Source organism: Hesperophylax consimilis, chromosome 3 (genome assembly GCF_061612785.1).
Source record: "Hesperophylax consimilis isolate HC1 chromosome 3, BYU_Hcon_1.0, whole genome shotgun sequence".
Lineage (NCBI taxonomy): Eukaryota > Metazoa > Arthropoda > Insecta > Trichoptera > Limnephilidae > Hesperophylax > Hesperophylax consimilis.
The window spans coordinates 28651955-28678084 of record NC_142838.1 but is presented as its reverse complement, the minus strand read 5'-3'; the positions used below and the strand labels follow the sequence as shown (position 1 = coordinate 28678084).

The window sequence follows — 26130 nt, the reverse complement described above, 5'->3', positions numbered from 1 at the left end:
TTTTGAAGAGAACAAATACCATTTTTAGAAACCAAATTATTGATGTAGTGTTTGAAATATTTTATAATATTTATGAATTAGAATATTTTAATTTGTAATATGAAAAATTTTATAGAAGAAAAAAACGTAAAAAATTGTAGAAAATTCGAAATTTTCTATCTTTTCACCTTATTTCACAAATCACGATATTATGCAAAAAAAAATCGTTTCAGCCCTCGTAAAATCTAAGTAAATTAGCAAAGTGTGACCATAGTTTATAGTTTGAGGTGGTATTTGACAAACATGGCGTAATAAAAAATAGTCAAATGTAATTTATTAAGAAAACTATAATGTCACAATACCGTTTTTGTTTTTTTTTTTGCTTGAGAGAAAAGTTTTTTTAAATTTCTTTTAAAGCACGTTACCGTGATCATTAACCTCGTATTTTCACAATTCCCACTATTGAAACCAGCATTGTTTCCTTGCGTTATGTCTTAGACCAAATTCCTCTCAATAACTTGAAATTGTCACTTCTTACAAAGATTTCTTTTGAACTTTGTTAAAAAACAAGGAAATTAATTATATTCAGTTGTTTCCTGTTTACTGGGTCCTCAGCTTCTCGATTGCGTGTATTGCCGTAAGACTGTACGCATTAAGTAGTGTTAAAATCCAGGGCGACTTGCGGAAATGAAAGACTCCCCGTAGCAAAGAACAAAGCATTCCTTTGGAAGTGGTTTAGATGAGAGTGAAAGCACGCACACTTTGGCGAAGTGGTATTGAACTCTGACGTGTTATTTGTCTCGTGGAAGTCCCTACTTACAGCCAGGAAGGTACGAGAATAGCCACCAGGGCGAGACAGTGTCATTTAACTTTCTGAAAAAAAAATAGCGGCGACTATCTCACAGTCTTTTTCCAGTCGTTTTGTGACGGAAACCAATAAGAAAATCACATGGGATAATGCTGAGGCGCTCTTTGATTCTGGCTCCTGTCCAATTGTTTATACAACGCTGATGGAACTAGCGCTAAGTGTCGTATTGTCAGGGAAGTGACTAAATTAAAACTCTCAGCTAACGATGTTGCTTCTTTATATTGTGTTTTGAAACGTTTTCAAAACGTCCAGGGAACATTCACCCAAATCCCATATAAATATTTTCTACAAATCAGTACAGAAAAATCGGTATAAAGAGGACATGTTTGAATTTATTCCTGCAATTCGATAGTATCGAAACATTCGAAAAAGTTTTTGAAGTAGTTTGGAACACCCGCCCGTAGTCCCGTCTTACCCTACAAATGCTTATAGGTACTAGGTGCTTAGCGACATATAAAACTTTTACTAAATAAATTAATATTGTGGTCCATCCGGTACACCACTACACAAGACAAGGGTCTCTTTAAAATGATAAAAAAAATAAAAAGTCAACAATAACATTTTGTATCTGAGTGGATGTAAACAATCTTTTTTGAAAACTTATTTGCTTAACGATAGAAAAAAATAACATATTTGGCGTCGTATCCTTTTTCTGACTGTGGGTAAATCGACATATTTAAAGCTCAATAACTCCTGATGACTTCGAGAGTAACGGAGTAGAGTTGACTTGAAATTTCGGTGATGTTATAGCTCTCCGTTAGAGATTTGAGATACTCACTAAAAGATTTTTTGTGTTTTATTAAAGCTGTGAGTTGAACCAACAATAAATTGCATTTACGCGTGGAAGAATTAAAAAAAAATAAGTCAAATGATTAATTTCCAGCACCTATGTAAATGTGCCACGTGACGATACGGTGCAAGCTGATTCAACACTTTACTAGTTTTAGGTCACAAACAGACATTATGAGCAAACGTATTGTATGTGCTTAGAAATGCGCCTCTACCGGCCGATTGGGTAAACAGAAGATTTGACAAATATTTTTTATGCATGCAAATGAAAAACACAATGAAGCTAGAAGTCCGCGGTCATGGTGAAGGCATTATTAACATGACAATTATTAATAGTAACCGGTTCTCCATGTTGTGTTCAAATAAACATTTGAGAAATTTAGAGCAATTTTGTTTAAACTTTGTCTATGGAAGTCGCTCCCAGTCAAACTACGGAGAAAGCGGGTAATAATACCGCTTGGAAAACATAAAAGTGCGCAGAAAACGTATGGTAGATGAGAACACGAACATCTTCAAAATGGCTATATTTCACGATAACTCCACGCGACAAGTCGGTTTATAAATAATTCTTAATAGCTCTTAGGAATTCGTAACTCCGCCCTTACAATTTCAGTGGTTCGAATTCGTCTGAAAGTTGTACCTACGCGTTCAATGCAAGCTTTAAAGTTAATTTTACGAGATTGCCGAGCGGTTTTCGGGGAAATAAATACATAATAATAACTTGTCTATATTGGACTCCCGATTAGCAGATCTGTTGAATTGTTTCTGCGTTAGGAAGCAATCTGCTGATAAATAAAATATTTATGAATACAACATGACGACGACAAAAAATATTTTTTTAATAATTGGCATAGTTTTGGGAACAGAATCATCACTGTAGCCGGAAAAAATGTGTAATTTTCTTATCAATCACACTAATCCAATTGCATTCTTACGTTAAAATTCCACTTGACTTGCATTATTTGTACTTACTTTGCAAACTGCAATATTGTGAGTTTTATTTTAATGTGTCATTTTTAAGAAAGAAGGAGAGATGACAACAGAGATTTAACTGTATACTGATTTGAATTATTTCGTATGCCAGTTATGTATTGTCCAATCGAACAAGCAATGCTTAACACATTTCATTATTTGTATAAAGCATTCTGTAAAGTGCCACGCAACGGTGGTAATGGCGGTAATAATATATATAGCATTGTCACTACGGGTCCGCCATGTTCAGTTGGCACCTGATCAAACCGAGAGTCTATCGCAACTCTGCTTGAATTAGTGGCATGTCTATCCCGTGAAATAATCACGAAAAGAAAACACTTGGGTACATGTCCCAATGTGGAACAGTGTCGTTTTAGAGAATCATTAGGCATGCTGCTCCTGTCTGCATCTCATTTGCGTTTCCCTGTTGAAGTATTCATTTCCAAAATGTTATGGATGCAAGATATTTCTGCAAATATTTATGATTTTACTACTAAACAGTGGTCTACATGTTGTATAATATTATCCTTGAACGCTTGAACGGGTACCTGCGTATTAGAAAACATAGGTACTCAGACCAAACTATAGGGTTTTCCAATAAGAGGTGTTATTTTGATATTCAATCGTAAAAGATCAATGGTTTCATTGCTTGTGTGGCACGTAGCGCCGTCTTGTTGAAAGTAAACGTTGTCCAGAACAATATCATCCAATTTCAGCCATAAAAAAAAATTAACCATCTCTCGATAGCGCTATCCATTCACCGTAACTGTTGCTCCAGCCTCATTTTCGAAAAAGTAAGGTCCAATGACTCCACCGGACCATAAATTGCACCAAACAGTCACACGTTGAGAATAGAGAGGCTTTTCAACAATAATTCTTAGGTTTTCCGAGCCCCTGATGCGACAATTTTGCTTGTTGACGAAGCCACCGAGGTGGAAATGGGCCTCATCACTCAAGATGATTTGCATTTGATTCACTCAAGTGAATTTTAATAATTTCAATGCATTTTTGAGGCGTGTATCGTTCCATTTTTATTAATAACGTAGTTTTTACTTGTCAAATGTCAAAAAATGACAGCTTCAATAGTAGCATCTACCGAAATAGCGGGCTATTCAAAATAACACCTCTTATTGGAAAACCCTGTATGTTACACATTAAGTCAAAATTGCACTACTAATTGAAGTTTGAACAACAAGCAAAATAAAAATCATTTAAGAAGGTATTTGAAACTTTTATCCATTTCCTTCCTTACGTAAATTAAAACGAGATGCAACCTTCCGGTTCTAACGGGGTCGATTGCTTTTTCCTAGTTTTTTAAAAATATTTTCTGGAGAGCTTTATCGTATTAGACGAAATGATTGCATGTACCTACCTACAAACACGTGTCCCTATAATACGCTAGTATTACTATAGGGAATGGAAATATTATTGTCAGTCAAATAATTTGACAAGCGCGAACTCGAATAGCAAAAGTGTTCGTAAGTTTGACTGGAAGTGGCTCATTAATTTCAACAGAGACATATTAAATAATGCCCTACCCCTTTATTTATTTAATTACCAGCGAACGGGAACCAACTTTAAAAAGTAACTCAAACGTCCAATAAATTAAACCAAATTAGTACCACCAGCGATGATTTTATAATTCATAGTTTGCAATGCACAACACATGTCACTATAAAAGCCAAACTTTTGTAAAAGTTCAGTAATATTACACATCTGAAAGAAAATCAGAATATCTTTTCAGTATTTCCTCTGAGTTTTTCAAATCCAAGGATTTACAATTTTCCATTACGTGATGTTCCAATTCAAATATTAGTCGAAAGAACAAAAGTGTCGCGGGCTCGCAGACGATTTCAGCACCAGAATAGCTTTGTACGCGAGTTTAATATTGTTTCAATCTAATATAATGTCTCTCTAGTCAGGATATTATGTATATTCTGAGCTGGGCCAGCTGCCGTACCTATTTTGTATTCTGTCTTCCTGGTAGAAACTATTTTCGTTCCACGTCTCCTTACGGAAATAGGACACAAAAATTCCTCCATTAGATAAAATATATCACCGTCTCGAGATCTACATTCTATATGAGTCTAACTAGAACTAGTCTCTTAAAAGAACATGTTGCCACATTGGTGATGTAAAGATAACATCTTAAGTAGATATCTACAAAAGAATCTTAATTAATTCTACATACCACATCATAATATGAAGCTACAAAACCTTTTTAAAAATCTACTCACAATAATCAATTTATACTCTACTGCTGGCCCAATACATACATATCAAATGCACCATACTTTTGAACATGGTAACCACCTGAAAACTCGCAATCCGTTTGACAGGTTTCCGCACTGTAGTGGATGGACTACATTCTTTAGCTTTAGAATACAGAAATCGTGTGATTTTTTACTATTATATTCAAAAAGGTGCACGGAGATAACTAACTGTTACAGTTAATTTATTAAAAATCTGGTCAAAATATTCGTTTTCCTGTTAAAAATGGGACTGCAGGCCTAAAACCAATGAAATGAGAGAGTTCCTAACAAAGTTTCAGTCAAAAGTGAATGTCTTATGAGTATGGCGAAACACGTGTTCATTCAAATACTGATATGGATATTGACATGCTGATATTTTCGCATTCCGTCATGATGTTTATTAGGAAAAGTACACGTATTCTCGATATATTCTGAATGACTAATATTTTATCTGGAGAACTAGCAAAATTGACTACAGAATACACGCCAAACGCGTGTTCAAATTTGTAAATGGTTGATATTTTCCACATGACTTAAATAATTATTTTAATAGAACTTGTTTTTATTTATAAAAACATATTTGCCAACAAATGAAATGTAAACATGTATGTCTTTTTTTTGTTATTTGTTTTTGGGGTTTTATGCCGTGTTGCGCTAACTCCTTCTTTAGCCAACGTTTCTCCTTCTTTAGCCAATAACACATCTGCCCTGATGATGGACACTGCAATGCTGTCCGAAACGTTGGCTAAAGAAGGAGTTAGCGCAACACGGCATAACACCCCAAAAACTAATAACAAAAATACTTTTGACCGTGAAAATCTTAAATCATGTATGTCTTATCTCATCATCCTATTAATCACAATTATTTAAATATTTTATAATTATTGGTACACACCAAAACAAATAAACAGAATAATGTGTGATCTGGAAACCCAACCTGCTGAAACATTCGTCTCTCGTCAATCTTTCTGATCTCACAACTGTCAGCATCGAAAGTCATCTAACACTTGGCACAGCTTTTTAAAAACATGCAACAGGGCTTGATTTAATCGTGTCAATTTTATATTGCCCAGAATGTTTTGCCTTAGATATGAATTAATTAGTGTGTTTTATTTCAGGTTTCCCCTTTACAGCCGGCATCCGAGCGGCGGGCTATCCGACTGTGCTCCCGAGTCAATATGGGTTAGTACAAGTTTTGCTTTGATATGTCGTTTATTAGTTCTAATCTGCACCGTGATATTGTTGTCTTGTCAATGTTAAAGCGGGGAAAATGTGCGACAGGTTGAAAGCGAAAAAATCTGATGTTTGAATCAAATTGGTCACTTTCAGTTTGGTGTATATTTTCATCGCTGGTCGCCGGCGTTTCCTTACGGACGTACTGAACAAAATGGCGCTTGTCCCTGAAATGGCGCGCACGCACACACGAGTCTGCATTGCTTCGTTTTTCCATTTTATTGCATTAAAATTTTTCCGCTCGCGAAATGATATACACGTCAGGCCATTCGTGGAGTTCCACGGAACGTGGGCGGAGATAAGCCCTTGTGTGTGTGTGCGCGCGCAACAAACATTATCGCCCAAGTACACCGGCGGAAGGCTGTCCGGTTTAAAAGAGGTATTTTATACATGCCGCCAGGTACCGAACACAAAGAATATACCATCACTGACCATAAGTCACCCCTTGGAGTGACTTAACCCTTGGAATGGAGGTACTACTGAGGCTTCAGGAGTACTACCAACCCCCGGGACTGGTGGCATGTTAGAAAATACTGAACCAGAATATAATTCTAGTCTAGACCAGGACACGACACGTGCACTTTTAGCCGCATCGTAATAATAACTCATAACGCCACGTGACCAAATACTGACAGATTTATGACACTGCAATTTCTGAATATCGCGTTTCATAAAAATGAGAAATTAATATAACACGATGTTTGAATTTATTCAATACTTCGTGCGCCATTCTGCAGTTCGCTGTCAAACAAGTGTTTTGAAGTATAATTGCGACTGTTTAAGTCACATACGGGGATACATTTTCCACGTATCGATGCGGCAATAAAGTGCATTAGTCTGTGTAGTAAAATGTACACAGTTAATGTTCCTATTTAGATTGTTTACTTGGAGAAAACGCCGATAAACTAAAGAAATAATCAGTTTACAGAATGGCGGAAACACTGTGAAATTGGTTACTTTCTTTCGGCAGGCCGACAGACAGACCTTGGGACTTGGTGCTTGCACTAATATTACAAAATGTTAAATATTCAGATCAGGATTATTCAGAGCCATTTTCTTTATATTTCCTTGCAGAATATCTATCGGCTGACAAATGGCCCGCTAAGGAACGAAGCTACAAGCTCGTACGAAAAATGTAAAATAAATAAGATTTTCTATGAAAAGTAAACTGCGTGAGAGTGGGATTGATTTGTTTGTTTTGTTTCTATTTAGTTGTTTTAATTTTTTGACGATTGACGTGTTTTACCGTGAATATTGTTATATTAAAACCTTGAGCAATGTTATGGGCGATATTATTACAGTACAGTATGGAGATGCCTCATTACTCTTCTGATTCAATTTTGTTCAATGATAAACAAAATTGGTGAAAACACAAACAACTAGAAATAATAATTGTTAATCACTCGAGTAATGAATCTGAATCTCTCCATTCTATTCGCTTTAGAATTGTTTTCTTTTCCTAGCTAAATCCAACCTAGAAGTATATCGCCCGTAGTTTTTGCATTCGACATTCGCTCTTGTCCCAGTGCTTCATTTGTTTAACATCACTCAAGTGTGGTTCTGTACGCGCCCTTAGGCTCATTCCACGTCACTACCTACCCTCACCGTCCCTCCCTGTCCGCGTCCGCCCCAGGACACTGACTATGCTTTCATCCGGTGGCGGATCATCACTTTTCCACTCACCTCACTAGAGCCAGCATCAGTCAGCATTCTGCAGATGATGACGACGGTCTGATGATTCATTCTCACTCGCGAAGAAGAGAACTGAGACTTCTATTTCAGTATTACTGTATATCATTAAATATAAAGAAAGCATCGCCTACGTTTTGCTCACTTGCCCGCCTTTGTTAATTACAAATTCAATAAATTAAGATACGTTCAATTTGGTTAACTAACAAGCATACTATTAATACGATGATTAAGAGTGAGTTTGTATAAATGCTTTTGATGTCGTAAAAATATGTACAGTAAAATGATTAATTTTTAAAATACTTTATCAAGACAGACTTGTTGCTTCACATACAGTACGCAATAGAGACAGAGACAAAAGTAAAGGTAAACCAGAGTAAAGGAAAGCACTGAGTAGGTACGGATTTGGGAAGTATTAAGTGACGCGAAATCCGATTAGAAATAAAGCACGCAGTGATTATCTCATTTGTGACTGCAAATGAACAAACATTCGTGGCAAGGGCTAAATGACAGTACATTGGATAGTTACTACTGTGAAGTGACATCCGACTTCAGTGCATACTACATACCCTAGTACCTACATCTTGTCATGAAACTTTGTGACGATTTTCTTTTGGTTTTCTTGTTGTGGTGGCGGGGTGTGGCCGTTTTTGATTAATATTTTAAACATAGCGTGTTATGTTTTTGTGCAGTGCTGTTAGCTGATGTTGTATTTGAAGTAGCGCAGGGGAAGACAGTGCAACAGGCAAGTGCCTGCAAGTCGTGGCTTGTTTCTGCCACCGGCCGTTGCCCGATGCATTCTCTCTCGATCATTTTCCGAAACAAGGTGTTAAAGCTTATTTGTTGAATAAAATAATATAATCTTTCTGTAATAATTTTAAGATGTGTGTGCAGTTTGATTTTCTTAGTATGACAGAGTCTGGGAATATATATCCCCGCACTCCCTGCAGCTTGCAGGCATGTCGAACACCCGCTGGTCTTCAATTGCGATGAATATATTTAATGATATAAGTGTTTTCCGTAGTGGAGCATGAATTATTGATTTGCAATAACTTTTTTAAATAATACAATTATTTAAACCGTTTCATCACTATAAAATTAGGTACTTTAATTAGGTTTCTATTTTGTCATCGCACTTCGTAGCTACTTTACAAACCACCTAAATTAGGCCAGTTAAAATATGATATTTTGTAACATTCTTTCAATTTTAAAAGGAACGGTTGTCTGGCTTTTTCATACAAAACATAAATTTGGATTTGAGGTCAAAAAAACTAAACTGAAGAGTTATTTTTTAAATCGAAAGTTTAAGCAAAAATCTAGTACGGGTAGGTACTATTTTATTTATTTCTTTTTTAAATTATAGAATAAAGGGCATTATCAAAAAAGTAACTTTGCCCAACGTATAAAGTATAAATACAGGGTATTCCAATAAGAGGTGTTATTTTGGTATACAATCGTAAAAGATCAATGGTTTCGTTGCTTGTGTGGCAACAACGTGTTTTGTTTTATATAGGTACAACACAACACGTTGCTGTTGTGTATAAAACACAACAAATAGACAAATTTCTGTTTCAACGTAAATCATTCGTTAGTAATTTAAATTTGACTATTACTAATTTAAATTACTGACGACTGAGTTAGTAATAATTATTAAAATAATATATTTTTACCTAAAGTACTATGCAAATATAATGAAATATAAAATAAAATTTCTGTTTCAACGTAAATCAGTCGTTAGTAATTTAAATTTGACTATTACTAATTTAAATTACTGACGACTGAGTTAGTAATAATTATTAAAATAATATATCTTTACCTAAAGTACTATGCAAATATACTGAAATATAAAATAAAATTTCTGTTTCAACGTAAATCATTCGTTAGTAATTTAAAATTTGAGCTAATTAGAAATTTTTATTTTACTTTTCATTATATTTGCATAGTACTTTAGGTAAAAAAATATTTTTTTAATAATTATTACTAACTCACAAATAATTGCAAAAGTTACCTCTAAAATCGTGAAAAATATATTTCTTTAATGGCTTATATTCTATATATAAATTTCCGAAACAAAAATAAATAAAGTGGTACATATGCGTAATAGATATTTGCTATTCCTTTTGATGAAAACAAAATCAGCTTTGTCAAGTATTTTGACCTCAAACCAAAATTAAAGTCTAAAAAATTAGCAATAGTCAAACTATTCTTATATCTGCACCTGCAATATTGCTGCTCACAAATATAGAACCATAGAATTGAAGTGTTTTCAGAACACTTCTTTGTATTCCCTTGTTTGATTTTACTGCATAAAGCTTAGCTTTCTTCTTACAAACCAACGGTGACCGGATAACTCATCAAAATGATAATTCATCACATTTTAAAAAAGTTATATAAAGTCATGGAAAGTGATGAAACAAAAACTTTATTAACTGGGTTAAGTAGGTTAGGTTAGGTGGGTTTATTTTTTTTATTTTCATCGTTTATAATGACTTTATATCACTTTTTAAAGTGTGTTGAATTGTCACTGTGTTGAGTTATCATGGAACCGATTTCAACATGTATTTTATTTATCATCTATCAATTTAAAAAATTCAAAACCCTAACCCTAACCCCCTTTTAAAAAACCCTAATTTTATTTTTAAAATATTTTTTTCTTTTCCTTGACTCTCATTTTTTTAAATCTAACATCATGAATAATTTATTGTGTAAATTTCGTAGGGTTTTCCTTTTTTGACGTTAGAGAAGTGAAAAATCAATTTATCATATCTGATAAATATGTTTTGGTACCGTGGCAATATTATTGTAAAAAGGTCAAAACCCCAATCTAAAATAATTACAGTTAAACATGTCTAAATTATTCATGACTAGGATAAAACCTGTTCTAAACCGTAATATCCCATTTTAATCAAATTCACACGTAATGGAAACTAACGAATTACTCAATTCCATCAAATTTGCTTACGAAAATTTATTGGAGAGATATAAAACAACTCTCTCAAATTTCAGAATTATACGGTTGCATTTTGTAACAAATATTTTGATATTTCCAAGAATTATTTACACATTACCCAAATCTAAAGCATCAGATGCAGACATCAATATTATTGTCTACAAAGAATGAAACATTACCTTATGTAAAGCTCGGCTATTTTCGCTGGGAGTAAGGTTTTTAAAAATTATGTTTTTTGACGGGTTTTTAACTTTGTTGTAACTAATATTATTTCTCGATGGCTGTGGGTGTTATTGACCGACTGTCTATAAATGACTGTTAATGGAAACATCACAAAGGAAGAAGGTGTAGAATTCACGAAAACATCTAAAATATATTAATACGGAACACGTGAATGTCACAGTATAGTCTAAGTCCGCGTAGGGGATTACCCATACTACAACGTGAAAATTTAGTACAGTCTATCAACAAATTCCAGAATTTAATAAAATGGAACAAAAAAAATTATACGTCATCACCGAACTTGGAACAGATTTAAGGTAGATTGTATTTGTTAAATTATGTTTAACATCGGAATCCGACAGATTTCGGGGGTATTTCACCATCCTCTCGATAACTATACTTAAATTAAATTGTAGAAAATTAGGCTAACTTATCCGATATTATATAGCCACTATTCATAGGTTCGAAAACTGAATTATAACTAACAATTAATCTTTAAATCGTTGAATCGCGAATCGAAAATATGGAAAATATATAATAAATATAGTATGCACATACTACATTATTTGTTCTTTCAACCATTCGCAGCGTCCTCTATTTTTATCTAAAATTTGTTGACAGACTGTGTCTGCCTATTTTCTACGAGAAAGTAGTATCTATTTACTAGGTACGTGTACTTTTACGTGGCACCGGGCGGCTCTAGCGGGCGGTGCTACGCGTCCGATAAATAAATCAAATCGGAAATAAGCGCCCGTAAAAAGTGGAGGCATTATTGTATCTAAAAAACCTTGAATGCTTTATCAAGCTAACGCACTTATCGATTTTGCCCCAGTCTGTGTGACCAACGGTGGACGCTTCGTTGTTAAGTTTTGGTACAAAAATTATTATGCGTAGTTTTATGGATATAACTAATATTATTACTTACAACCCGACTTTGTAAATTAATTTTATTTTCTACAAAATCGTTTCTCTTATTCTAAATATGGAAACAAAAAATGGCAAATTGCCTTAATTTTTGACAGAAAAATTGGTATTTCTAATCTTAATTTTATTCTGTTGCAGGATTAAATAGAGATTTCAGGTGAAAAAGGGTTGAACGAATAACTTAACTCGAGTTACTTGACGAGCTCACCGATCGAGAATTTTCCTAAAGAAAAATAAACAGTTTATATGCTTTTTAATTAAGATTCCTGATTCATTATCTTACCAAAACAATGCAATTTTCACTGTCTTAACAATAGAATTGAAAAGCTGATTATCATTGGACATTTTTGAATTGTGCTTTGTTTTTAATCAAGTTAACTATTCCACAAACTGTTGCCCTGTAATTTTTTAAACTTATCGGCTAGATATTTTGCTAGGCACCAGAAGTTTTTTCGTTAATAGAATAAAAATATTAGATTTTCCACCCTTGCACGCCGTGCCGGAAGCACCCGGAAGTAACCGGAAATACTCGACACAAGTTTTTTGTAGTTGAAGGTGCTCTAATTGCAATTACTTACACATGTGCACCTTTCACTATGTAAAGGGTTACAAAAAATTTTAGTTGGTATCTATTTTTACTAAGTAAAAAGGTATTATTACACCTTTTATTAGTGTTCTACTTACGAGTCGTAACTTACAAAAAATATCGCTTCCTGTCAAAAAATATTTGTTTTAGGTTTTCATCAGGTGAATATTATACTTTCGAATAATTACTTAGCCGGTACTGTTGAAATGCATTAAAAAATAAATTCATTAAAATATTTTATTTTAAAGATGGTAGTTTTTTTCTGTGATTACCGCTTAAGAGTCCCAACTATAACATCCCCAATTGGAATATGTTGCATGAAGAAAAATGAGTACAAGTATCAAGATACTCTGATACATGTGACTGCATGACCATTTCCTAATAAAATATTGGTTATTCAGAATATATGTGAACACATATTCATGCAGGTGGCCTTGTCCGAATAAATGTAATGGACGAGACAAGAGATGCAAAATATGAATATTTTTAAGAACTTTCCGACTTTCTCGGAATATATTCTTGTTCTAGTGACAGTTCGTTATGCAATTTGTTAAATCATTCGTTATAGGCCTCCAGTCTCATTTTCAACAGGAAAAGGTATAATTTGACCAATCAGTAAGTTTTCTCCGTATGCTTGGCTGAAATTTAATATGACATGAAAACAGTATTCGGAAGACCAACCACTGTTCATGTTAAAGTTCACCTCCCGACTCTAGTAGTTCAGGGGGTGTTTAATTACCCCACTTTGTGTTAAGACTTACTTCCTTCCGGAAGCAGGGGAAGCACGAAGCAGGTAGCATGGGGTAAATGGGGTGGTTCGCTGGTTTCAATTACCGGTAATACTCACAGTGAGGAAATCTTAGGGGTTTCAGATTAACTCGTCATGTATACACTAGTGCCGAGTAGTTAGTGGGTACTATCCGTGGCTTTCTTCTAAAACCAAAAACTTATTCTCTACAATTGTTTATCAATTTAAAACTCAATTTCAACTTTACTTTTTTGGAAATATTTATTCTTATTGTACAACAATAGTAGAGCAAGGAGCAACAATTATGAGTTACTGTCGTATTTTTAATACTTCAAATAAAACATTTCGAAACTCCACAGTTCTTACAATGGAATTTACGATTTTCATCTGAAAATAGTCTTTTCAAAGAAATTATGTACAGCAAAAAGTATCAAAAAACAATTTGAGAGTTTTAGTTTGCTAAATGGAATTAGATTGTTGCTTCATTATTATATGCCTAAAACGTAGATAGATTATTTATCATCAAATATAATAAAGCAAACCAAACCACCTAATGCTACACATCCGCGAGCCGAACTGCCGAACTGAACCTCAACATATGGGAAAGAAACGAAGCAACCGCAAATGGCGCGAAACGCCGCTTGCAGTTGATTCGTTCCTTTCCCGTAATTCGTGGTACGGTTCGCATTTCGGTGCGCAAATATGTATACGTACCCTAACATGTCTTAAATAAATAGCAAAATGAACTTTGTGGTATTTACTTAAATATTATGGTATTTTTTTATCATATCCAGTTACTTATACTTTTATTGTTTTCAGTTTTCCGTTTTTGTGTTGTTTTAGTTTGGTGTGTAGATTCTCCTAAATATATTGCCTTTTTGCAAAGGTTAGTGCATGTTGAAAGCACATTCGTGTCCATGTAAAAGTTTCAATTATGAATGTTTGTGCCTTATTTACGGCACCCATTTCCCAGCAAATTGGTCTGAACATACATTAGCGATAGTAAAATAAATCGATGTCCGGACTAATTAAACAAACTAGTGCACCATTCGTGCGAGCTTCATCCTTCTCTGAATGTACTTGTGATTAAACAACTTGGGTTTTGATATTTATATCTTCCATCATGAGATTTAAAACATTACTTTGTTAAAAATACAAATACAGAAAATGACTATACCATAGGCAAAAACCTGACAAATTCGCGTTATTTTGTAGTGAAGTTTTTCGGAAAAGCGGTGCTATTTTTGCAACAAATGTGACGTTCTGTTAATTTTTTGGTATTTTGCAACAAAAAAATGGCGGAACGATTTTTTTTTATTTTTTTTTATATTTTTAATTTTTTTTTTACAAAGTTGAAAAATGAATGACAGTAGTACCTACCTATAGTCTACATGTAATGTGTACACGACGTTTTTAACGTAAAGTTGCGTTAATTTTCATGGCTATTCAAACTTGTCAAAACCATAGGCAAACAAATGTTTAGAATATTGTATTACTTTTTTATTTTAAAATACCATAAATCGCTTGAAAAATACGAAAACTCTGGATATTTGCCCGAAAATCGCGAATTCCGCTTAAGAATGACGAAATTCGTGTAACAATTCTCTATACTTGGGAAATGTATAAATTAATACCTTGTTAAGGAATTGTTGCGGAATGATCCAAAGATCGCATCCAGGTCTCACGGGTTCAATCCTCAATTAGCCAAGTCCTCCATCATTGCACAAGCAATAATATCAGCATTAAAATTTCAAACATATTCGGGTTAATCGTAATCCCGTAGGTAGGTTACATTTGTCTGCATTATTTACAATGTTAAACAATGAAACTTCACCTAGCTAATTCTCACAAATTAAGCACCAGCGAGTTGTGACATGGAGGTGGCGTAGTAACAATTGCGTCAGTGGTAATAAAATGATATTACTTGGAAATGTTGGAATACGAGTAGGTACAATGTATAAAATAAGTCAAATACACTATTCAAAAATGTTGAAAATAATTTTTTTAAATGAAGGAATGTGTCTGACATGTTATCATTGCTCATTCTTCTGATAGGGTCCTTGACACCGATTTTCCAATCCGATCCATCCAATATTTGCTCTACTGTGCAATTATCATTACTAGATATTACCTACATTACGGTCGTCAATTGCGGAGGTTCCGTGAGTATTGTGAGTGGTGCTGTAATGAGTGTGTTATTTTCTAAATGACAGTGGGAGGCCTCTCAAGCCCAGGCCACCTGTCCAGCTGACGCCCAATCCTCATCAGCGACCTGTTATTTGATATAATTGGTCATCGGCCGCTATCGGACATTTGTTCCTTGGCCTTCCATTTTCGTAATGACTGCGTACTGCTTTCTGCATTCCCGTAAAGCAATAATCTAAATAACTTACAGAAAATAACATTACTTTGCGGTGGTGTATGTTTAAATTGAGACTCGCAATAAATTGATAAGTTTGGGTAAATACAATGCTACCTTACTTTCTTTCTAAATTTATATGTACTTTTCTAGAGCACAAAATATTACTTTTTAAACTAGCTTTTTCCGATTTGAAATAGTTTTTATGATTTTTTTTTAAATTTAATATATATAAGTGAGTACGGGATGTTATATAAGTACATATTATTACAAAATATATTTATGTTCGCAATCTCACCAATGAAGAAACTGGTTCTTGTGCTTGGTGAGCGAGTTACATACACTAATTATAAGAAAAATAGAATACCATGTTATACTATAGGTTATGCTATAGGTAAGTATATATATAGTTTAAGTTTAAGTGTGTTAATATCCTTTAATTTATTTATTTCAATCGGAAGGTTGTTGAAATACTTTATTCCTAAATAGGTATAGTTATTTTTCATTTGTTTGGTATTACATTTCGGAATTTTGATATTGTATTGATATCTTTTTGATAGGTGGGTTTCAAATTTTTTGATTATATTATCTTTATAAATTTGGATAATTGCATTTTTCTTGAAGATATCCTCTTCTCGGGGTGCCCCGAAATCCGCAAATAGCGTTTCTGTTGGATACGTGAAGGGTTTCTTGAGGATTACTTTGAGAATGAGCTTCTGGACCACTTTGATCGGGGTTAGAATCTACGTAATATTTATTTACGTGAGACATTTTGATATAATGCTATCGCATAGAATAAAGAATAACACAGGAAGTGACTTGTGGGCGTGTTCCGTGAACCTGAACCATTTTTTTTTCTAATCCAGGCTTTAATTTTCAACACAAAACTGTGTTTCTGAAATCGAAATAAGATGGAAATCAGCGATGTCAGGCGAACAGAAGGAAAACGGAGCGCTGGACTATATGGAACATTGGTTTCCACTCAAATTTGTATGGAAGGAACTTCTATCGTAAAAAAGTGTAGAATAGTAAAATGTCATTAAAAAATGTATTTCAGTGAAAATCATTACAATATACAAAACAGGAACCTCTTTATTCTTCTATTTTATTATTATTTATTCAATTTGTAGATAATGTATCACACCCTTACTTCAATTAGCGGAACCGATATAAATCTAAGCAACCCTTTCAGCCAAACACCGCCCAGTTGTTTCACCCCCACATCCGGTCCATCGCGGCTTGTAGGCGGTAGGCAGTTGTAATAGCAGTCAGCAGTGGCTAGAGGGTAGTAGGTAGTAGCTACCAGTTATGTACTAATATATACCCTTGTGTGAGGGGGATTCCCCACGGCAAATCGCAGCCGCGAAGCCTTCTTTATATGTTGGCCAACTGTGGCTGGATTAATCCGTTAGCCACCTCCCATTGGATGATCCAGCTGACGCCGGTTTCTGATTGGCCGACGTCTTTCCGCTTGCGCGCCGCACAGCCTAATGCGGCGTCTCGGCGCCGGCAAATCGCGCAAATAGAAGAGACACTTGGTAGATTCAACCAAAGCTAATAACACGTCAAATCCAACAGCTTTAAAAAACTGTTTTACTTTTTTACTGGTTGGATAAGAGTGCCTTTTCTTTTCTTTGTATGTAGGTAGATAAGCCTCAAGTACAAAACGCTTAAACCGGGACCAAAGAAATCCTTATTTAAAAGTCAACATAAGCACAGTAATATAATACGCTCAAATACACTATTCACTAACGTAGAAACATTTTACAGTTCTTACTAAATTGCTTAGTTTGCTTTTTTGAACTACGAAACAAACAATTTGCGATAAAGTATTTTATTTCCTAAGTCTTATTTATTTTGGATGAGCAATAACATAAACATATTCACAGCGAGGAGCTAGGTTGCCAATTTTATTAAGGAACAACAAAATCTAAACAAACATAATATTTTATTGATTCATCGCTTGCAAACCAAACCTCTTGCAAATACGAGTGACTGCAAACAATGCGATGCGAGTAATTTAAATTTTATTGCACATTTATTTACTTATGCCTTTTTACAATTAGGTAGAGTACGTAGAGCCTAGAGCCTAATAACGATATGTAACGTTATTAGGTACCTATTAGCATTGAGAAAATAGTTTTGAAGAACAAGAAATTTCGAATTCTGGTGGAATGATTTAAGATTATCACGGCCAAGAGTGTCGTGACGTTGATAAAGACTTATAGATATTGAATCGTGTTACACTTTCACCTCCCTCTTTAGCTAACTTTTCGCATTGCCTTGCAGTTTCTACATTTGATCTGATGATGGTCTCTGCAAGGCTGTATGAAACATTGTCTCAAATGGGAGCTACCGAAACGAGGTTCAATATCCCAAAAATCCAACAGCATAACTTCTGATGACTCTGTTGTAGGTAGATTATGCAATAATCCTAACTATGTCGACATGGTTGACAAAAACCTTACAAAATTCTACTCCGCAGATAATATCATGTCTACGATATATTTTAGCTAGACGTTTCTGACAGCCGTAAAATTTTAAAGTTTATTTAAAAACAACTCTGACTGTTCTGTAGATCTTGAAAAATTGTCGTAACGCCGGATGATCTTGCGATAGATAAAAATACCCCCTACCTCGGGCCCTGGACTTTCATTCCAGTTTGTTGCGCTTTGCAGTCAAGTCTCCTAGCCAGGCTGTGACGTCACGTGAGGCCAGGCGTAGGCGTCGGTATTTCCAAAATAAAACAAGGGAACGAACACAAGAGTCTGGACTCTATTTTCGTCCCGCTAAGCCGAGGTTTGTCAACCCCTGAGTGGCTTTACACCCAGCGCGTGCTGCGTGCTGCGTGCTGCGTGCCGTCGTGTCTCCAAGATAATTAACTATTCTGGAATGGCCCCCGTGCATCCAAAATGTATTCCCAGATGTGTTAAATCTCCTGGAAAGAGGCAATCGTCTCGCCTCGAGTGGCACTATAAAACATTCTAAGTGATTTTATCCCCTGACTTTCCTATCACGCACCTACTTAAAGGATGGCAGCTCTTTGATTAACATGGCAATAACACATCAATAACAAAATAATAATCTCATAACTTCGAGAAATTAATCCAGCCTTGATTTGGCAGTTATTTTTAAACTGTTAACTTTCTATTTTAGATACCTACCAGTAAAGTTTAATATTATGATTGGTCGAGTCTTCTGTCACCATGGCGTGAAAATTCTTTCAATTTATTTCAGCGTCTTAAATAAAGATACCGCTCTTGTATTTAGTATTATATTAGTAAGAATCTTCTGGATCTCTTCTGTTTACGGTCGCCTTGTTGGCAGAGGAACGCATGACAATATTTTTGGCACCCAATAACAGCCGACATTTGACTTTTTTCCCGCCGTGACGTCACGTGTATTGCCGCCTGCCAAATAATAAATAAATTCCGAATTTTACCAGATCATTAGCAGCCAGATTTTTGCTTAGGTATATGATAATATATAATTACATCCTTCATTTTATAATATACTCTGGCTTAGAGCGTCGTAATCTTTTGGCACACAATATTTGGAGTAGATACTTAATTTAGGCTAACTAATGAAGATAATAAAATATTATTTATTTATTGTAAAATTATAAATAAAATATTATTATTAAACAACAAAAGTCACTCGAATCGAATCGACAAATAGATCCTGTAGGGTGAAAAACAACAAAAAACCAACATTAGGTGAATATTTGATAACATTTTGGCACCTTGGGATAACAAAGTAATCTCTAATACAATACAATATCACTTCTTATGACATAATGAACTCTAAAGTAGTTTTCTTTTGGGTCAATATTGCTGTGTCAGAGGGAATCTTTCCACCGTATGGGGTCGATTTGGCTGTTTGGTTTTGAAATATGTACATAATATATTATTTGGCTGATAAATTAATACCATAGATTGCAAACGGCAGTTATTCAGTCTATGATTGAATTCTACGACAGTTTTTAGGAATTTTACAACTGTACTAATAATTTTCTATTCTTCACCAATTAAAAACGATTGTAAGTAGGTATTATGTTTTATTTTCAAAATTGATACATCAATACATTCTTTTAAGGGTACATTATTTATGGTCAAACTGTTACCGAGTAATTTGACCAGGTAGATTCAGCGACTGGGTTGATTTGCCTGTCAATTTGCTGGCAAAGGTTCGTTCCTTTAGGCCTTTAGGTGCTGACTGCACTCGTCTCCATTTACTTTAAAGCATGCCCTCGAGGTTAACCGCTACATGTGGCTTTTTTATTTTCGAAATAACACGAAGTGAATTATTTCAATAATATAAGGATTGATGTAGTGTTTCTGTTCGATTTGTTTTTTGTTTCAACTTGAGGACATTCAAAATAAAAGATACATAGCAATAAGATGAACTTTATATTGTTTTCAATTGTAATATTAAATAAATTTCGCTAAATATTTTATCTAGAATGTCCTTACAAGATTAAAAAACTGATATTTCCCATAGTTTTGTATCAATTTTTAATATGAATTATTTCACACCTTTTATAATGCATTCATTTCTATCTAATCATTTCTTTAGCAGTTTTATTTACATAGGATCTTAACTTTCAAGCCTATTTTTTTTAGGTTTAAACTATACCATGCCTTCAATATTGGGCTAGTAAAATTATTCTATTATGCTTGACTTTCATTGGAATCTTGTGTGCTTAGGCCTTTATATCAACATCAACCTACCTAAGTTATGTTTTTATAATAAAATCATTAAATAATACTTTCCCAAAATGAAATTTATATAAAATATTGGGAAATATCTGACCAATCTACTTTTAGAATGGAAGCCTAACGGCGTTCAGTGACTTTTCTTGCGATTTTGTCGATTTTCCAGAACAAAAAGTTGTTATAACAAAAACTCTTACAAAAAGATTTTTTTTAAATCAAATCAAAAACTTCTTATTGTGGAAAACGAGAAAATTAGAAAAAAAGTTTAGGCACCCCTGATGATTACCTACCCATAATACTAGATATTTCAACTGTTTAAAACATTCAAAAGGCAGCAATAAATATGTCTTCTTAAAATAACATCGTTTTGCTGCAAGTGTAGTCTTTGTGTATTGATTAAATATATGAAAAAGGTTGAATTAATATCGACTGTGTTTTCGTAAAACCCTCCAAGCCAGATTTTTTGTAAATGTTACTTTTCAATGGTTTAAAATAGAATAGTCTTCAAAGTACAACGTGTTAAAATAATTATTCATAATTAAGGCATTTTTAATATAAAAATTATGTGAATTGTTTTTTGGTTATATTGAGAAAACTGTAGATAAAATTATTCAATCCTCAAATCTCTCTTAATTATAAAGATATTTGCAATATTTTACATTAAAATTTTGATAACAAATAACCACTTTCATGTAAATTTCAAGATTTTTAATTAGTTTTACGAATTTGTAAATATTCAATTATGTTGTCGTCTCCTATAAAGCTTTCATTTTGTGACTTGATGGGTTTTACAAAACCACAGTCGATATACTACTTACACTAGAGAACACAATTCAACAACAAAGTGGTCGTTTTGGCGCCTATTCAAAAAAATTTATTGTTTCAAATACATGCTCATTTTGCGAAACTTCACCGGAGAATATTCCTAATAAAAGAAAACCATTCTCACAATTTTTTTCAAACAAGGCAATTTAATTTATTTTTATCTCACTGTGTGGGCTTTACTTTCTACTTAATGAGGTTTCACACGTCAATAATATTAACTAGTGTCACCAAATGCCTGACGGTGGGGTATCTTTCATCATGGTACGAGCGTTAAACAATTAAATAATAGTAATAATAATTGGTTAACTTGTTTAGTGCAGTTGTTGTGAAAAATCATCTCAAGGACGCTTCATACACTTGTACAACCGATACTAATAATAGTGGCTAAATGACCACCTTTTGACCAAATACTTTTGATAATTTTGAATTGAGTTCTTATTGTGAGTATTGGTAATACAGTTTACGTAGAGATGGGAACTAACAATGTGTTATAATTTAGGGTGGGATGTCCTCCGGGCTACATGTACCAGCCGCAGTACTTGACTCCGAGCGGGCTAGTCCAGCTGCCCTCGGCGCAGTTGTCCCACGCCGCCCTAGCTGCTGCTGCCTCCCAGTTCTATGAGTACCAGAGTGCAGCGGCTGCAGCTGCTACCGCTGCCGCCTATCCCAGCCAGGCTGCCTACGCCAACGGCTTCGATGCCTATCCATATACAAGCACGGCTGGAAGTTATTGTAAGTAAACATTCCATTTTTTTAATGTTAGCTATAATGATGCTTAGGTGCCACTGTTATAGCAATCCATAGAAGAGTTGTAGAAAACAAGGTTTATAAACTGGGAAGTAGGTGAACCACCAAAGAAGCTTTATTCAGTGATTCTGCGGGAAGAACGAGTTTTGGGAAGCCTAAGCTTAGTGGCTGAATGCAACAACTAATAATCTTCAACGTGAGGAAGTTGAGAGAAATAGCAAAAGAGGCATCCCCCTTTCTAATGAACAATGCATAATATATAACAGAAATAGAGATTTCAACGGAGCTGTATTTTACAATGATAGGCATTATCAGTGACAAACCTTATTACTTTCTCTATACCCCAAGAAGTTAACACTTTGTTTTCCTTGTTTCCAGCAGCTGCCGGAGCAGCAGCCAGCTACATGCCCCCGTATGCCGCTTACGCTACCCTCCCCCAGGCTGCCCTGCCCGCGGGGGGAGTGCTCCCCGGCCTGTCCCCCTACCCGCCCCAGCAGCCTTCCCTCCAGGAGGCCCGCATGCAGTAGCTACCTGCTCCCCACAGGGCCAGATGAACTTATTCTGCTGGATACTGGACACTCCCACGGCGCAGGAATGTACTTAATAAACACTCAGGTGTTTCGCACTTGTCGTTGAAGAATGCATTACGAAATATATTCCTTCTCAGCATCCCTAATAAACAGATTTATAATCCCACCAATATCAGTTTCAAAATTGTAAAGTAATTCTAATATGTTTGTAAGTCTTGGTATTTCCATATTGCTGATTCTAGGCACTTCTCATTAATTGGGTGCGAGTGCCAAAGACATTTTTATTGGCGTATCGCAAGGATGATGATGGTTTACAATATTATTTAATAACTAATTACCTTTAAAGTTATACCTTCTCATTGAGGCGACTGCCGGGAAGTTAATATATATGATGTATCGTTTAAATGGGAAAGGAATGTGACTTAACTAGGCTATTAATTTAATTAAATATAGAAGTACAAGAGTCAAAGAGTATTTACAACACGTTCAACATTGCATTGCCATAATATCTCCAAAGCGTCGGATATCAATCAGTTAGATACTTAAAACCTAGTATTTAGTCCTAATGAAATAAATGTTTCATAGATCACCTTTAAGGTGATATAGTTAGTGATGAAGCGATTCCATGTTCTGGTAAAATTACCTGATTTAATGCTTTCGTTTTGTTAATGTTTCATTAAAGTCCCCAATTCAATGTGCCTCTCATTTGACTCAGCAGCTAATTTGTCATTGATATTGTTGCATGACTAAATAATTTTAAGTAGGTAGTACCTATGTTTAATAAAAAAAACCTATTTAGGCTAAATTCAAAATTCCAACCAAATTAATAACCCAAAGATCAATCTTGCCATATTACATTTTTAATTCTATACTATCAAATATCTTCCAAACTATATCAATAACTATTCATTTTCAATGTCATTCTCTATGGTCTTTCTTCAATCCAATAAGGATAGAAAAATGTTGCCGTTCAACCAAGATGTTCTAATTTCAAAGATTTTAGGATGTAAATAAATATTATAACAAATGGTATCCACCAAATGATACACATTTCAGTTAAATCTATAAATATTTACTTATGTGTAATCAATGTATTGTTCCGTTGATAATACTTTACTATTGGTTTTCAAGTGCCGTGTCTTGATGTTTCTATTAAAAATTATAAGTAGAAGCCATAAACAATAATACATATTTTTAGCACAAACTTCAATAAAGCGGTAAATTCACTGAAAGAATAATACTAATAAACCCAGATAATATATCTCTCTCTTTATATAAGTTACTTATTTCTCCTACATTATATTAATATGATTAACTAGTCCTTTTAGAATAAGAATAACTTCTTAAACTCTCATTTAGTTGATAATAAAAGTTATTATTGAATATTCATCGTCCACACACAATTTACCAGCTTTTATGTTGAAATGTACTTACCTATCTGTAATGTCATTATTATAATATATCCGTGTTCTTTTAAAAATACCAAACCATTCATAAATTAATAAAGTGTTTGTTGTTGGTTCCAAATCAATCCTAATTATTGCAATCTTCATTTATACAAATGCACAAAGCAAAACTCTAAGTTGCTATTATTGTGTATTTTATAATCTTTTACAATGAAATGATGTAATTTTTGCAGTATGTTGATATAATAATAATAATGATATAGTTAATATGTACTTGCACCTGTAATAACCTAAGTAAATATGTGTGTGCAGATGATAGGCTTAGGAAAATATTATAAATCTTGGTTATAAGTAGATTAGATGAATATGTAAAACTAGGAAATCAAAAACCCTTAGAAACCTAAAGATTAGCTTAGAAACTGAAAAGATAGATAACTTAATCATTTATCCTGAAGCCTTATCTTCCTCACTTCGACCATTGCGTCCATTTATGCGGTATATCAAAAAATCCGTCCAAAATGTGCCTTCAATATATTATTTGTCAGGCTTATTTTTCTCAGTTCGAGAAACTCGCACATTTTGTTAACAATTACCTAAATGCTTTTTGATCGCCGCAATTTTTGATTTAAAAAAAAAATTCTTCCTTTGTTTAAAATCCAAACATTATTAATTAATTTAAATTTCAATATTATTATATCAAAACTTATTTTAATATCCTTTTGCAATATAAATTTTAAATTTATAAATCGATGTCCGTAAAAAACACCTAAAAGTATAATACATAATGTGTATTTATAAAAAATGTATATTAGGTATGAATAATTTGCGTTATAGTGAATGCGTACCATCTGTATTGCACTTCCCGCAAGTTAGTTCAGTAGGAATAAGAGTCTTGTGTCATGCCCTTACTGACCAGATTGTATTTCAAAGTAAAAGGACAGCTGTACCAATGAAATACATAACTAACTTATTGTAATTTCTTATGCTTATGTACGGAAATAATTTTAATATATTACTTAATTGTTTAATTATAAAATTGTATGTTAATTCACTTATTTATAGCAATACCTATTTATAAATTATTATAACATGGCCTCTAGAATGTATTTAGTCTAAGTAGGATATCTTGTTATTTCAAAATTATTATTCTATTCAGTTATTTACTAGTACTCAATTACGATTATTTTATAAGATCACAAATAGTGTATTATTGAATTACCAATGAAATAATATGGAAACGTATTTGGCATTTATCTTTGATAAAGTTATGGTATGTAGATTGGTCTAATGTACATGTACTTAATACACATCTCAGAATATATGTGATCTATAATAAAACTAGTGTTTTTATTTATTTTCCCCGGTACCTAATACTTATATCATCAACTCCAGGCAACTGGGCCAACGCTGGACGATGTTTGGTCTAATTTTAAATATGTTTTTGTTTCAATTTTGATTCTTCCCTAAATCTCACAAATAATAATATCAGTATTATTGAAGAGAAGGTACACAGAGAAAGGAGTACCAGGAGAAAAGCCATGCAGGCATATAGTAAAGACTATGCATGCAGGTCTTGTGCTTACCCAGTCTACAAAAAAGAGAATTTGCTACATCTGCAACAAAAAACAAACATTAGTCAGCATAAACGAAGACTCATTGTAAGTAAAAGAATAAAAAATAATATTGAGATATGTGTAGGAGATGACTTGAACGCCCTGTGCCCTGTCAGTCAAGGAAAATGGGAAAAAAAGGAAATTCGTCCTCACAAGCGCAGATAAATCATAAACCGAAGAATCCACATATGGGGGGAAAGGGGACAGGAATGGACTTCATATTCAAGTTGAATTTGCAAAAGAACTTTCGACTCCTAGGAGCCACATACGCCAATGAAATTAATTGTCAATTTAGGAAAGTATTTAGATATCTGTAAAAGTATAATCAATTTGACCAGAAGTAAGAAAAAAATTCAGCTTACAGACCACCGTTATCAGTGTATAACTTCAGTTGCCTGCATAATAATGTAATTTTAAATTCAGCTTACGGGCTTACAGACCACTGTTATTGGTGTATAATTTCAGTTGCCTCCATAATAATGTAATTTTAAAAGCATTCAAATAAGAGTATAGTAAACATTTTTAAAGTATTCCCAACATTGTTCGTTGGGAGGGTCGATTTATCGTCAAATTTCTCATCTCATCACATAACTTGTGTTTTATTCTTTATGCTAGCCCCACACGAAAACTATACTCTCATAATGTATGCTGGTTTGGCCTATATCACCTCATTGCTCGCAATACATTCCCAATGAGAAAAAAAATTGGAAACTATTCATGCTG

At 34.0% G+C, this 26130-nt stretch overlaps 1 protein-coding gene across 4 annotated transcripts in view; it reads left to right on the top strand.

The window, feature by feature from the left end:
* The window catches only part of LOC149425226 (RNA-binding protein 38-like), a 92858-nt gene extending 67741 nt beyond the window's left edge, over window positions 1-25117 (top strand). For 2 of the 4 annotated variants that reach the window (XM_089650148.1, XM_089650134.1), the window contains 3 exons: window positions 5979-6042; window positions 21611-21843; window positions 22240-25117. In XM_089650148.1, coding sequence (XP_089506274.1) covers window positions 5979-6042; window positions 21611-21843; window positions 22240-22385 — 443 coding nt within the window. In that variant the 3' untranslated portion in view covers window positions 22386-25117. Of the gene's footprint in view, window positions 1-5978; window positions 6043-21610; window positions 21844-22236 lie in introns of all 4 variants that reach the window. The other 2 variants (XM_089650140.1, XM_089650127.1) reach the window with 1 other exon arrangement.
* The last annotated feature ends 1013 nt before the right edge of the window (window positions 25118-26130 follow it).